This window comes from Bombyx mori, chromosome 25 (assembly GCF_030269925.1).
Source record: "Bombyx mori chromosome 25, ASM3026992v2".
Taxonomy (NCBI): Eukaryota; Metazoa; Arthropoda; class Insecta; order Lepidoptera; family Bombycidae; genus Bombyx; species Bombyx mori.
In genome coordinates this window covers 6,646,841-6,662,098 of record NC_085131.1, presented here as the reverse complement: position 1 = coordinate 6,662,098, position 15,258 = coordinate 6,646,841, and the positions used below count along the sequence as shown (strand labels likewise).

At 34.4% G+C, this 15,258-nt stretch overlaps 2 protein-coding genes and 1 long non-coding RNA gene across 4 annotated transcripts in view; 1 reads left to right on the top strand and 2 right to left on the bottom strand.

Annotated features, from left to right (window-relative positions):
• The first annotated feature begins 518 nt into the window (after window positions 1-518).
• On the top strand, window positions 519-13,955 carry LOC101743634 (transcriptional adapter 2B). Of its 2 annotated transcripts, none has more exons than XM_012688994.4 (10): window positions 519-735; window positions 831-890; window positions 968-1,109; window positions 2,458-2,675; window positions 2,748-2,820; window positions 3,144-3,297; window positions 4,038-4,248; window positions 5,482-5,555; window positions 5,679-5,820; window positions 6,493-13,955. In XM_012688994.4, the coding sequence occupies exons 1-10, from the start codon at window positions 625-627 to the stop codon at window positions 6,631-6,633; spliced, it is 1,326 nt and encodes a 441-aa protein (XP_012544448.1). In that variant the 5' UTR covers window positions 519-624; the 3' UTR covers window positions 6,634-13,955. The 2 variants fall into 2 exon arrangements, with proteins under 2 accessions (XP_012544448.1, XP_012544449.1); XM_012688995.4 differs by having other exon boundaries at window positions 540-735; window positions 5,487-5,555; window positions 6,493-6,629.
• Window positions 1,847-6,567, bottom strand: LOC134201404 (uncharacterized). The gene is made up of 3 exons (XR_009976680.1): window positions 6,365-6,567; window positions 5,653-5,806; window positions 1,847-4,296 (listed from the first exon to the last, which is right to left on the bottom strand). It is a non-coding gene; the product is annotated as an uncharacterized LOC134201404 (long non-coding RNA).
• The window catches only part of LOC101743926 (cyclin-dependent kinase 20), a 14,682-nt gene continuing 13,328 nt past the window's right edge, over window positions 13,905-15,258 (bottom strand). The window contains exon 6 of the mRNA XM_038020226.2: window positions 13,905-14,062. Within this exon, the coding sequence (XP_037876154.1) occupies window positions 13,985-14,062 (78 nt within the window). The 3' untranslated portion in view covers window positions 13,905-13,984. The remainder of the gene's footprint in view (window positions 14,063-15,258) is intronic.

Genomic DNA, 15,258 nt, shown 5'->3' with positions numbered 1-15,258 from the left:
AATGCATGATGGTTTCATGGAAGAAATACACTAATATAAGCCTCTTGTCGATCGCAAGACCTATATTGGTTTATTATTTCTGTGCATCGTTCATTGTTCAGTTTTCTTAGTTGTATTTTGTGACAACAACGGGAAGCGATAGGGTAGTTTTTTTTTCTACCTAAGCCGATAGCCTTGAGAGGCTATGTCAGTCAAACCTAACAAGTAGGTGAGCTCACGGGGCTCAAACCTGACGATTTTGCTAACACTAACCCTAGCAAGAGCAGTGCTTCGCAGAATCTACTACCGGATCGGAAACGCGACCCACTGTGAAGATCCGGCGAGAAACTCGGTGAACTGTGTCTGTGGGTTAATTTTCTCGCCGATGACCGGATAGGGTAGTGTTACTCCAATCTTGCGCTACCAAATTAATTTTCAAATACATAGTAGATTCAAATCTATTCAACATGTTAGAATGCGTAGTTAAGTTTTAGGAAATAAAATATTTTACAAAATATGTTTTATTACTCTGGTAACTCAAAATGTTTGGGAATAAAAAACGTAAAATGGCTTTGGAAATTTGTGCGCTAATCTGAAGCCTGCCAACGTACAAGTTTAAAGTTTGTTTTCACTGTAATAAAAATCATGTCATTTTCAGATCTTTACGCTAAATATAATTGTACATATTGTCAAGAGGAAATAAACGGCGTAAGAGTTAAATGTACTGAATGTGTTGATTTTGATATTTGTTTGCAGGTAAAGTAGTTGATACTGCCATTTTTGTTGATAGTTTTGGCGCAAAATTTAAAATTGTCACTTAGAAATTAATATGCAATAAAATGCATTTTCAGTGTTTTTCTCTTGGTGCTGAAATCGGACAGCACAAAAACGATCATTCATATCAGTTTGTGGTAAGCACTTTATAAACGACTACTGTAATACTATTACAGAAAGTAAATAGATTTTCAAGAGTGTTCTATTTTTCCAGGACTCTGGGGCTTTTGGAATATTTTTAGGACGTAGTAGCTGGTCAGCTAACGAAGAAGTAAGATTATTAGATGCCATAGAACAATTCGGCTTTGGTAACTGGGAGGATATAGCAAAACATATTGAAACAAGAACTCCTGAAGGTAATTTAATGATATAAGCTACTCAGTAATCTGCTGTCTTAGCACTGTGCTTCGGTTCATTTTTCAACATTGGCATCAAACAGCATACATTGCATGCCTTGGCAAAGAATACCTAGTATATGCATACTATTATTTGTAACTTTTTATCTAAATGCAATAACAATTTTCAAAAATAGCTTCTGCAACGAAAAAACATTGTTGAATAAAATATGGTGAATATTTCGAATTTCAATTTTTTTTAAAGCTTCAGCTTTTATATTTGGGTAGACGTGCTTACCGTCTACCTGTTGTTGTTAGGTGGTTACGGGATTCAAGAGATTTCAACTACGTAAATGTTACTAGCCACCTTTAGGCATGATTACTAAGTCTCAGTTTTATAATATCGAGGGGTGAAATGCTATTTGGTATAACGTACATTACCTTAGTAATTAAAGGTATACTTGGTATCAACAGTTCGATGTTTTTAGTTGAATTTCAATTTACGTTTACTCCATTCAAATAGCTGAAGACGTTTTTTGGTTATGATATTTTTTCCAATTTTTAAGCTTTGAATGGCCTTCCTGTAAAGTTGTCAAAAATGTCATTTAAACCGAATAGCCTTTTACTCCCTTGATATAGTAACTTTGCATATTTAATGGTGACAGCATGGTCACAACCATTCAATAATGTATATAAACTCACCACATGCAATGTTAAGACAGGATTTTTTCATGGGCTATGGAAGCTCAAAATATATATTAAACAAGAATAAGAAATATATATTAAACATTTACATTAAATAAATTTTGTTGGGATTAAATTTACATGATGCATATCCTTTATTTTCACAAGTAAAAAAGAATAATTTGGAAATAAATCATCCCATAAGTTCAAATCAACGATTTAACACCAGTACTAAAAATAATAAATAGGGTGAGAAGTAATTATTTAAATCTGTTGAGAATACTTCTAAAAATTGACACCGCAAAAGGACTGACCATGTCAATCTCAGATTCTTTAAGACCTCTGCACTCTTCTAAACTCCTTCCTAAACCTGTAACAGCGATGGAAGCATTGTAAACAAATATACTGAACTGCGACTATAGGTAGAGCAAAGGAGGTTCTGCTTCACATGGTGGCAGTGGTACAGTAGTGCTGAACTTTAGAAAGATTACCAAAGAATTATCATACTATATATAAATTTATTAATTAAATATAATAATAAAAATAAATAATAATCATAATCATCGTTCTTTCCTATTACCCTCTGCTGGGGTGTAGGGCTCGAATCAAATCCTTTCATTTACATCATTGTTATAAGAAAGACAAATAAATAATAATAACAAATAAACATAAATTTCAATTACAGAAGCAAAAGATGAATACATTACTAGGTACCTGGAAGGCACCATAGGCAAAGCAACATGGGGCAATATTGAAAGTACATCTCGCCCATCACTACATTGTGCAGATAAAGATGATGGCCCACTTGGTCCAACTGCAGTGTCTCGACTACCAAACCTAGCTATAACAGTAGACGAAGCAGCACAACTTGGGTATATGCCAAATAGAGATGATTTTGAAAGAGTAAGAATGAATTTTTTGTACTATTTACTATAATAAATTAAAATATTGTTCTACAAAGTGTCGAAATTTCAGGAACATGATCATGAGGCAGAGCAGTTGATCTCAACATTATCATTAAATCCAGAAGATGATGAATTAGATGTTGGTAGGTTATATATAGATATATATTCAATAGATAAGTGGTTTTTGGTTGATAAAATATGTGGTTTTTAATATAATAATATCCTTTTAAAAAAATCATAATAATGACTGATAGACTGCCGACCTTGAGCTTGAAATTTACATATGAATTATTCACTCTGAGACGTCTCTTATTTGATACATATTATGAACAGGCTAGACTAAAAGCTTTATAAGATCTGTATATCTATTTTATGATTTTAAAACGTCTCATAGCTTAGTTAAATACATATAAGATATATATAATAAATAAAAAATGACATATCCCGTTTTTTTTATTTTTTATAGCACTAAAGCTATCACAAGTTGATATATACATCAGAAGACTGAGAGAGAGAACGAGACGAAAAAGATTAGTTAGAGATTTCCAGTTAGTGTCTGTCTTCTTCAACAATCAGAGGAATAAACAGAAGACCCTAGGAAAACTTGCCAAAGAAAAAAAGTATGTACCAATAATATTTTTGAAGTATTTCAAATGTGTAGTATATAGATATGTTATGATTTTCGTGTTTTGACACAATTTAGACAAATATTAAAAAAGACAAACAATATTTAATCTATTCTCAATTTGACCACAGACTATAAGCAAAAAGAAAAGTTTGACAATAAACAAATAATATGCATTCGTGTGTGTGTGTAATGTTTTTATTTTTATTGATTTAATGTATTTTGATGCATAATTTAAAAATAAGTATATTAAAATTCTGCACTCCTTCTCTATATCTATACAAATATATAAATCTACAGGGGTTTTTACGGAAGTTCCGTTATAACAACTGAACCATGCACCCGATTGACTTGAAATCTGGTATCCATGTAGAAAATACATGTACTTAATGGATAGGCTAATATTTATATGAGCGTTGGACTCCCTACACCAGGTGCAGGGGCGTTAATGATGAGAATCGTTGTGGGGCGCTAATGATTAATTTGAATTTGAATTAAATTTGAATTTGAGTATACGTTTGGGTGGCACTCTGAATGGTTTAGATTCACAAATCAGCCCGGCAGATGGCGCTGCAGTCGGTATCTAGGTTATTTATCTTTCCTAGAAACGTTTGCCGGGCCAGCTAGTTCTCTATAAGTGTAGGAAATTTCATACTCCTCCGGTCGCGCAATTTTCGTAAAAAGGGGTACAACATTTTTGCTTCACGTATTAATATATAGATTGTATATCTTCAGAGAGTTCACGGAGCGGCTACGATGGATGGCCCAATTCTACGGGCGCGCTGAGCAGGCGTGCGTGTCGAGCGGGCTGTGGCGGGAGCGCGAGCTGCGCGTGCGGCTGGCGGAGCTGCACCGGTACCGGCTGGCCGGCGTCACGCGGCTGGAGGAGTGCGCGCACCACGACCAGCACGCCGCGCTCAGGCGCTCCACGCACCACGACCGGAACGTGAGTCGCACTGATGATTACTCTCCCACTATTTTGTGTTTACTGGAACTATATATATATATATTATTTTTTAGATGGGTGGATGAGCTCATAGCCCACCTGGTGTTAAGTGGTTACTGGAGCCCATGGACATCTACAACGTAAATGCGCCACCCACCTTGAGATATAAGTTCTAAGATATCAGTATAATTACAACGGCTGCCCCACCCTTCAAACCGAAATGCATTACTGCTTCACGGCAGAAATAGGCAGGGCGGTGGTACCTACCCGCGCGGACTCACAAGAGGTCCTACCACCAGTATATTTAGTGTTTTCGCCCAAAACACGTCATTACGGATCCTCCCGATCCATTAACGGTGCTTTTAGGTACCACAAGCACCGGTCACCGTCCTCGTTGAACCCGTCGCTTGCGACGAAGGGCTCGACGAACGAATTAACCCATTGACACATCCCACTGAGTTTCTCGCCGGATCTTCTCAGTGGGTTGCGTTTCCTATCCGGTGGTAGATTCTGCGAAGCATTGCTCTTGCTAGGGTCAGTGTTAGCATCACTCCGGTTTGAAACCCGTGAGCTCACCTTGTTAAGGCTATGCTGAAATAGCCTCTCAAGACTATCAGCTTAGGTAGGAAAACAAAAAGTGTTTTGTAGTCATCGCGTCATTACGGATGAATTATGCTTCCTGATGAACGGACTAGGACGACAAGAGTATTGTCAGGGTAGCCCTTTGATATGTCAGTCATAGGAGTCGATCATTGATAAGAAAGGTAGTTCTTGTGATAGCCCTGAAACTCGAATAGTTTTGCCAATCTTGGAGAACGTTCCACATATTATTATATTGATCCTTATTGGTGTTCTAAGAGATCTAATGAATAGAAATATGTAGAGGTGTCGATTCTAGGCTGGCTGAGGGCTGTACAATTTAAGTGTTATTTAAGGGATAGGTATGCAATCAGACAACTGAATAGTGTTTTTATTGCCACTGGAGGCATACGGCCAATCTTATAGTGAGTGGTCACCGTTACTCATAGAGGTTAGCAACCCCAGAAGCATAGACAAGCTGCTGTCTATATATCACCTGTACCTATAGAGATGTATCGTCTGTCCGTTTTTTTTTTTGTGAATACGGATATCATTGCAGCGTTAGTTCCATTTGTGATTTGAATATTCTAGTAGTACCGAACAGTGTCGCATGTAGTTTTGGGTTTGATTCCGTATAACGATTGTATTCGCCAGGGTAGCAGTGGGTGCCCGGAAACCAATCAGACAAGAGATCAAACATCGATCAACTCGCTGCAGCAAAGAAAAAGGTAATACTGCTAATCAATGCAATAATATTAAACAGGCACATGATTTAACATTTGTAACGATAATGTTCGCACATGCAAAAGTGCAACGAAACCGTACCTGAACATGAATTTTGTCTGTAACAGAGACGGCGAAAGCGGCTCAAATTCCACCAGCCCAAAGTGCACACGGGACGGAAGTACCGCATGTGGATGCTCCAAAAAGAGCTCATGCAACAGCAACAGCGCAGGATGCTCGAGGAATCTGCTCACCACTAATGAGATACAGGTATTTATTCGTATTTGTGCGACCACCACCTTCTAGACCAACCTTTCCCAAAGTGGGCGATAACGCCCCCTTGTGGGCGCTGCAGGCTTAATGGGGGGGGCGGTAATAGACCCAGAAAAAAATGGGAGCGTTGTGTAGAGGCTTGGGAGGCAATCTGTAATTTTATTTAGGAGAACTCTTAGAAACAGACTGAGCTCTCGCTATAGTGATTTTTAAGTAGGTAGAAAATATGGGGGCGCTAAAAAATAATTTATACTCAAAGTGGGCAGTAGACAAAATAAGTTTGGGAGCCACTGTTCTAGACTCTTCTCCGTTATGTCGTGTCATCGTTCCCTGTCTTCGGTGGGTTAAAACGCATCGCACACTGTTGTGTGTTGGCCGATTCTAATTACATATATTGGCCAGAAACTTGGCGTTAAGTGGTTACCACAGTTCATAAACACAATCACGTTTTAGTTTGTTATCGCTCATGGAAGCTTGATATCTTAATTGAAGAAAATGGAAATTCAATATTAAGAATCTCTTATAAAAAAAATCCAATCACCGTATACATAATTTTGAGATTGTTTTCACGTTAAAAAATCTCTGAATGCGTGTTTCTTTTGATAATTAAAATCGAAATAACATTTAGGGCACGTTTGGTCGTTTATTGAAACTACGATGTGTGTACAGTTGTGTTCGGCGTTGAGCCTGCCGCCGGCGCAGTACGTGACGCTGAAGGGCGTGTTGCTCCGCCGAGCGCCCGCGCCCGACTGCGACCTCGACCTCTCCGTCACGCACTACTTGCACGCCGCCGGATGGATACGGAACTAGCTCAGGTCTACTACCATCTTGCTATCATCATAATAGGGATTTTTTTCAAACTACCTTACTAAAATCCCTAAAGATTTGTAAATTGTTTAGAAACCATCAATTTTAAATAAAATTCGTTAAAAGTATTAAAATAAAATAAATTAACGCCAAAACGTATGCATATATTACAGTTAGTAGTTTATTGGATACGGTCAATGTTATAAGCAAACAGTCTGTACAATTATTTGTGATTTTTTTTTATTGCCTTAGCAGGCAGACGAGCGTACGGCCCACCTGATGTTAAGGGGTTACCGTCGCTCATGGACGTCAGGAATGCCAGGGGCAGAAACAAGCCGCTGGCTACCGCTAAATTACAATAGGATTCGAACGGAATAAAAATTATTTCGGCGATTAAGGAAAATATCGTATAGCCATTGCATTCTTCACTTAGTTAACGTTTACAATGTTTTCAATTGGACATAGTTTGCGCTAAAAGAAGTTCATGGTACCAAAGCAGGCTAGCAAAGGAGTTCTCCGAAAACCTTGATATTGTGACCTAGTGATATTTATTGACTTTTATCTGGTGCCATTTTAAAATTTCACAAATGACTTGTGTTTAATTTATTTGCCAAACTAAGACCTTTGTTGATCGTAGCCTAAGTAAGCTCTTGTGCATACAATAAATTTCGGAATTGTGCATAATTCCATTTCAGATTGTCAATTAAACAAACAAACAAAACAAAAAAAGTACTAAAAAGTACCTACTCATATTTTAAATAGTGACCTATTGTTATACCATTAACTATTTCATTTCACTAAAAGACTCGACAGTTGAAGTAGTACTTTTATGAGAGTTTTACGCATAATAAGAGTGTGTGAAAACGGCTTAAAGGAGACACGTGCGTCTAGAACTCTGCTAGACTCTAGAAGGTGAATTCTGACACGCTAAGTAATCACTTAGCGTTAGCAAGAAATCTCATGAAATTATTCATGAAGTGTGATGAAATAATACGATGAATAAAAAAAGACAATTATATGATAAATATTTTGAAAATAATGTAAGCCAACATATTTGTAGCGCAGAGCAGCTCGAATGCGGTCTTTGACCTTTGGTTTTGAAAGCTTTACATTACGGGCTCACGAAATTATGTTATTGTTTACTATACATTGAATGTTTTGGCTTGGCTTAGCAAAATTGAACCGGCGCTATATGTTAATATCTTTTCGCCTGCGGATTTCGGTGCTTTTTTTCGTTTTTAAAAATGTAATCGGGTGAAGTTAAATTTCTCAGAAAAAATCCTAGCTTACAGTACAAAATATATCAGTCAAAATTATTCGATAGAAAACTACCGTCATCAAAGTTGAAATGTCTTAAACGTTTTAGTATAACGAAAAATATTCATGTTCATTGAAACACTTTACGTTTAGGTTTTAATTTTCATATAAGAGAGTTCGACTATATAGGTATGAATTATAGATAGAATATGATAAGTCGTAAAATGGCTCGAAATTAAGTACATCCTTACCAAGCCATTGAAACATGCAGTAAGTTCATTATTTATTTTACACATTCGCGAAGGGCTTACATTCGAAATACTTATCAGAGATTATTGTAGCGATTTTCAAACATTTAAGTCGTGGTAAGAACTCGTCAAAATTAGTATTTGTGACGTAGCTCTCGATTGATAGATGACTTTCTTGTTGGTAGCGCGAGCTGTGAAAAATATCACTTCATATAGCCAATATATGAAGTTAATATTTACTGTTCTGTTCTCTCTGATGGAACACTGCAATCATATAATCTATTATGCATATTTATAAACTTTCCATCAATATCATAACGTCACGTGCTGAAATATTTTTTTAACTGTTTCAGTAGTCTTTCATTTTTACAAACAAAATTCACACTTAAAGAACAGTGCATACGGATTTGTATTTTGTATTGGATTAATGATTATTACCATTATAATTATAGTGATATTTTTATTGGTGCTTCCGAAATGTCTAATAACAGGTTTTATGTATAGGATTATAATTTAAATTACTAAAAACTTTAAAAAAACACGGTACACAATCAGCGAGTCGAAAAATTTGTTATTTTTCTAAAAAAAAGTTAACTAAATATTCAGCTGTTCAACATAAATAAAATTCAGGTTGAAAGTGAGTTAAAAGTTAGTGAAGAGCATAATGATATGAATGTGCGCCGTTTTTTTTTATTGCCCGTGCCGGCAAACGAGCATACGGCCCACATGATGGTGAGTGGTTACCGTCGCTCATGGACGTCAGCAATGCCAGGGGCGGAGCCTAGCCGCTGTCTACCGTATAATACTCTTCACAAGCCTCGTTTGAAGAAGGGCATGACAATTGTATAATGACGTCATCGTTTAACTCCCCACTAAGAGCACTGATTTTTTTATTGCCTTTCTTGGCAGTCGAGCACATGGTCCATTGATTGCGAGTGATCACCATACCTCATGACGTCAGCAATGCCAGGCGTCTGCCTGCCGCTGAGATAGAGATCTCAAACTCTGTAGAGAAAGACATGTCATAGCATTCAGTAGACCGCGGGGGCACTTCATTCCAAAGTTGGAAGGTAGTTTGCAAAAAAGTTTACGGAAGGCATCTTGGATCAGCACAGTGGTTGAATAGTAAGATGTAGGTAAATCGTCAAATCTGCTCCGGAGACGCACGGGGCGCTTGCGAAAAGGAGATGACAGGATAATCTAAAAAACTAAAAAAATAAACACAATTGTGGTGTTATTAATTACGAAACCAGTCAATTACCAAAATTGTTTGGTGGTTCAATTCCTGCAATTGAAAATATGATCGTGCACAACGCTCATATAAATACGACGAACATACAAATGCTTTTATAAATATGAAAAAATGACACAATGTACTTTTCAGTGATAAATCTAATACAGTTCATGTTAATTGTTAGTACGATTTCTGATTATGAATACAAAACGGCTCGAAATAAAACAAAAGAACAATTATAATTACAAGTAATTCTCTTCCTTAATATATTGCAAATTTCAAATATGTTGAATATATACATATACATATATGTATAATTTCCAAGTAAAACAAACCCTTTTCCGTTCCAAATACCTAGTCTTGCCATAAATACTGAGACAAAGGAAAACAAAAAATTTCTATTGCAAATAACATTTATTACTTTTACAGTGTGTTAGTTTAATACATAAATATAAAACAATTTAAAGTATAAAAAGCTTATTCGAAGTGGTCTCCATTGGCTGCATGCAATACAGTCCTTTAAACGTTGAGTCCAGTTATCAATAGAAGTACGCACTCTTTCCATGGGAAAATTTTTCACTGCCAATCGTACGGATTGTTTTAGGGACTCCAAATTATCATGGTGTTTAGAGCAAGCCGTACTCTCTAAAACTGACCATAAATCATAATCCAGCGGATTAAGATCGGGACTAGACGACGGCCAGTCTTCAGCTCTGATGAAGTCCGAAACGTTCGTTTCCAACCAAGACTGCGTAGACCGAGCTTTATGACCTGGGGCCGAGTCTTGCTGGAAGGACCATTCTTGATTATTGAACATGGTGTTGTTAAGGGGCTTCACTACCTTCTCAAGAATGGTATCTTGATACACTTGTGCCGATGTTTTGATACCTTTTTCACAAAAGTATGGCTCAGTCACTCCTTCATAGCTAATAACCCACCAAACCATCACTGAAGTGATGCCCACGTTGCACTCTGTCGACTAATTGGGAAGCTTCCTTAGAGCTTTGAGCATAAATACGGTCATTTTGTTTGTTAAAATGTTGCTCAATTGTAAAAATATTCTCATCCGTAAACAAATTTTTTCTATGACCTCCCTTTGTGTACCGCTTCAGTAGCTCTTTCGATTTTACCACCCTATTCTCTTTTAAATTATTAGTTAAGGTAGGTAAGGTAGTTATAGGCTGCAAGTCCTAAGTTATCTTTTAAAATACGCGACATGGTTCTAGGTGCTATATTCATTTCCCGAGATAAAATCTTTTGCTTTCGGACAGGATTTCTTCGAATTCTTTCTCTTACTGCTTTGACCACCTTTTTCGTACGAACACTACGTGGACGGCCAGATCTTTTTCTGTCACAAACAGAGGAGGTCTCATTGCACCTATTAATAGCCCGGTACACAAACATTTTACTAATCCAAGCGTGCGGAGAGTTTTTAAAATTGCATTTGGCTCCATACCTACTTTGTGTAATGCAATCACAGCGATTCGATTCTCTTTATCACCCCACTCCATTTTAATATCGCAAAATATTGTACAATGTATTGGCGCCAAAATGAGAAAACTCAATGAGCAATCATATAAAAATGACAGATTCCAAATTCAAATGTAATATTTTGTTTATTTTTAATTGTAACAGTATTTATGGCCAGACTAAGTATATGTTAATACTTTGACGATAGAAAACGAAAACGACCTGATAGTGAGTGTTCTGTCTGTTTATAGACAGAAGCTTTGATATAGAATACGAAAATTGAGAGAAAAAATTAAGGAATCAATGATATTAAGTTAACTTTTAAGTATGAGTTTCCATAAAGAAACTTAACCTAACATATGAAACACTTATATAGTACACAAGGTAATGGATGATTATGTAAATTAAAGCAACTATTGATTAGAATTTTAATGGCCTTTATATTAATGTGACAATTGATCAATGTCCTTGTGTATTATGTATGTACCTAATGTTCAGAGAGGCGCGGCGGCACGTATTAAGAGTTGCATTTTTTAAAACCACTAAACATGTTTTAACAAAGGTTATTCTCATTTAAGGATCATTTAACACTATTTATTATATATGACATAATTTTAGCTGAATAGAATTACCATAAAATATTTTTTTGTTTATAATATTCAATAAAATTTTGAATATGCCTCACTTTTGTACTTGTAAAAATAAAAAAATTACAATTTTAAAAAAAGTATCGCTCTTATAGTCCTTTTCATTCTGGTGTTAAAATTTTTATAAAACAAGTGAAAGAGGTACCGAGGAAAGCAATTATAATTAAAATCTTCGCGTATCTATTTATTTGCTTGAGTTATTGATGGTAACAAAGAACCATTACTTCTAGGTAGTTTTACAAAGTAAAATTTCTTATCATTTAATATATTATGTTACACCTACTTAAATAAACATATGGGTGTAACAGTAGAAAAAAAAGGACAGCTCACTTCACATTATGAATTTCGAAAATAAATGCTGGTAGTATAATTTCAGATGATATATGTATATCATCTAAACATATATAGATAAATAAGTGGTAAAACACCAAAATACTATTTCCTCCAGTTGTATGTCAACCAATTTCTTTTTTTTTGGTCAGTAGTTATCTACGAATTGGAGTAGGTACTATTAAGAAAACAATTTGGAAATATATATTTGTTTTCAATATGTCATAAACAGAATATAAAATTTAATACATAAATATGTATATATATATATTGATCCAAATCTTGAGGTGTCAGTAATAATTTAATTTCGATAGTTGGAAGAATGCTAGTTAAATTAATTCTACATATTTATCTTCAAGGTGTTAAGCAGTACAAGGATTGGATAAAATTTTTACAAAAATCACTTGAACGGTTTCGTGTTTGCCTTTATTTTGGGTACTAGAATTTTTTATTTAACTATAATTATTTTAAAAAACAATTCTCTTCAAATAAATCGTATAGTTATTTGTATTAATACATTAGGACCAATTACAATATTAAATGTTCAATTTGCAAAGATAAATATGTTCCACCTTATCTTAGCTTATCCCACTGAATATTCTCATAATATAAATACATATACATTACAATTTGACAGAATTTGTTGATGTAAAAATGCCTCAAAGGTCCATTCATTATTCTGGAGACAAAGTTATTAGACTATAAGTAAATAAGTGCATTTGAATGACGGATTGTTTTGTTGTGAATATTTAATTCATCCACGTTTTAATAAATTAATTGTATATGTAAGTAAACGTATAATAAAATTATGACGTTAATGTATTGTGGTAATTTGTTAACAAGCGTTACGAATTGTGTGAAAATGTGGACAGATTTTTATATTTCTAGCATACGATGGTTCCTGCGCAGTAATATATTTAATATTGTGGTATCTTCATTGAAACTGCATAGGTTAAAGCTGTGTGACCAAAAATTAAAAGTCCAATGTTACTTAAACTTTGCTGTAGCAGTAACTTGGCTGTGGCTAGCTCATATTTATAAATAATTTTAGTTTTATAATGTTTGTATTATTATTTTAAAATATGTTTAAACTGGGTAGGTATGTAACGATTTCGTAATCTTTAAATTGATTTTAATTAGTTTCAATTAAACACCCTGTATATTTTTCCTAGAAAGGGTTCCGTTTTAATGTGATCTCTTGTATGAAAGGTTCTACATTTTTTTAGTTAATTTATTAAGACACTTTTATACCTTGCAATATTGTACAAACAGCAAATGCAGAACATAAAAAACAAAACAAGAAATATAATTTATTTGGCATATTACAAATGTAAATTTTTAATGTAGCGAGAAGTGGCACAGACGCACTATTTTATTAATATTATTATTTTGTTTTTTTCAAAAGAGCTAAAGTTTGCATGCTGAGAAAATACAAATTATTGTTAATAAAATAGAACCTTATTTAATATTATCATTGAAACAAGGTAAAAAAGTGTATATGTATGTAGCTTCCAAACTGTGCTGGGTGTCACGTGAACTGTTATAGAATGATTATGGTTATTTGTTATGTCATAAATTAGTTATTAATAAATAAAATATACTTTTGTAAGTTTTTTGTAATCGGGTGACTACCACATTATGCAATTTTCATTTTGGTCGTATTGTAATCTCAACATATTTTAGTTTTTATTTTGCACGACAAAACTTTGCAAAAAGCAAACACATAATAATATCTTTGTGCTGATACGTGTTTATTTGTCAGTGTATACATATTTATTTACGTATTTCCAACTCTTGTTTTTTTTCTTTAGTGAAATCTATAAAAGACTTAACACCGCCGTTGTATCTAACAACGCTTTTAGTAAAATATTTATTACTTTGTTTTTTATGCTGTTAGCACAATAAATTGCGCTCAAACTGTTGCCTTAAGCGACAAATAAATACGATGGTTTATTCCCAACGAGTTTAAATGTTATAATTTAATATAAGCGCAACGAGTTCAATGGAAATGCAAATAATAAATTTTTGACTTATAGGTGTATCGTTTTTAAAAGAGTACAATTCGGTAATGGATAAACGAAAATATGATTGTAATTTAAATCATAAATGATGTATTAAAAAAATAAATATTTCATTACATTTTGGTTTTTATAATTTCAATATAACATCTACTTTGGTTTTGGCTTTGGCATTTCTTCTAACGAGGCTGGTAGAGGATTTTTTTGGAACCACTGGTGTCTCAAAGCCTGGAAATGAAAAGGGTGATTATTCTGCGTGGTATATGACGCGATCATTCCATTTGGCCCAACAGCTACCATAAATGAATAAAATGAAATTAATTAAACGTTTTTCTTTGATAGGACAACTAAACTATACAATTTAAGTCACGAGGTGTGTGACAGTTTTCACGATCTGTAGGCTTAGTGCGAGTTTCAAAAATCGAATCGAATGACTCGCATCGAGTGTACGCTCTTCACGGTGAAACGTGCGGAGCTCTGAGTGCGAGTTAATCGATTTGCAGGACGTTTATTCATCTTGAGAAGCAATAATTTTTTCTTTTATATTGGTAGCACGTAAGGTTTTTTTTAAGGCGTTTAATTGAAATGCCAAGCTTTCTAACGATAATTATAATTAGTCGGGTAATGGGTAATGTACCTGTGCTTAGTGCGAGTTTTTTTAATTACTCAGTCGATGCTAATGTTATGTTTAATTTGTGTGAGGTTGTATCAGTGCCACCTAGTGGTAAGCATATGAATCTAATTTTGTGGGAGAGAGAAGGTTTGCTTATGTTGCTGTCTCATGTATCGAATAGCTTTACCGAAGTGAGCCTCTCGATTAATGTATGTGCGAGTGCGAGTTGCAAATTAATGGATTTTGAGAGTATTTCTTCACTTTCAAGCAAGTTAAGTAGTCACTAAAAATTTTGCCGTGAAACCAATACAATATCAAGATTTTTTTCTTTCCTTTTTAATAATAATGTTGTTTTTTAAGGTTTTATCTATTCTAATGGTTTATAATGGTTCAAAAAAAAGATTCGAAAAAAAAAAATTATTAATATTAATACCACTTGTATATGTAAAAAAAAAAAGAAAATGTATTTGTCTGAATAAAGGCTTTATTATTATTATTATTATTATAATGGTTTATACACATATATTTTGTCGGTTAGAAAATTTTATAGACGTCTAGCTAGTTGTAAATACATATTAATTATTTGCTCTTTCATTTAATTCTTATTAAATCATTGCTTTTTTTTAGAGAGTTGTTTGATGAGAGAGAGAGAGTGAGATGGAGTAGGTATTCTTTATTGTACACAAAATGAATAAATATTGCGAAACAATATTAATAAAAAAAAAAGAGTACAATTCTTGGTCTTATCGCTAAGAGTGATCTCTTCCAGACAACCATTAGATGGGCAAGAATAATTTCGAAATGAATTACA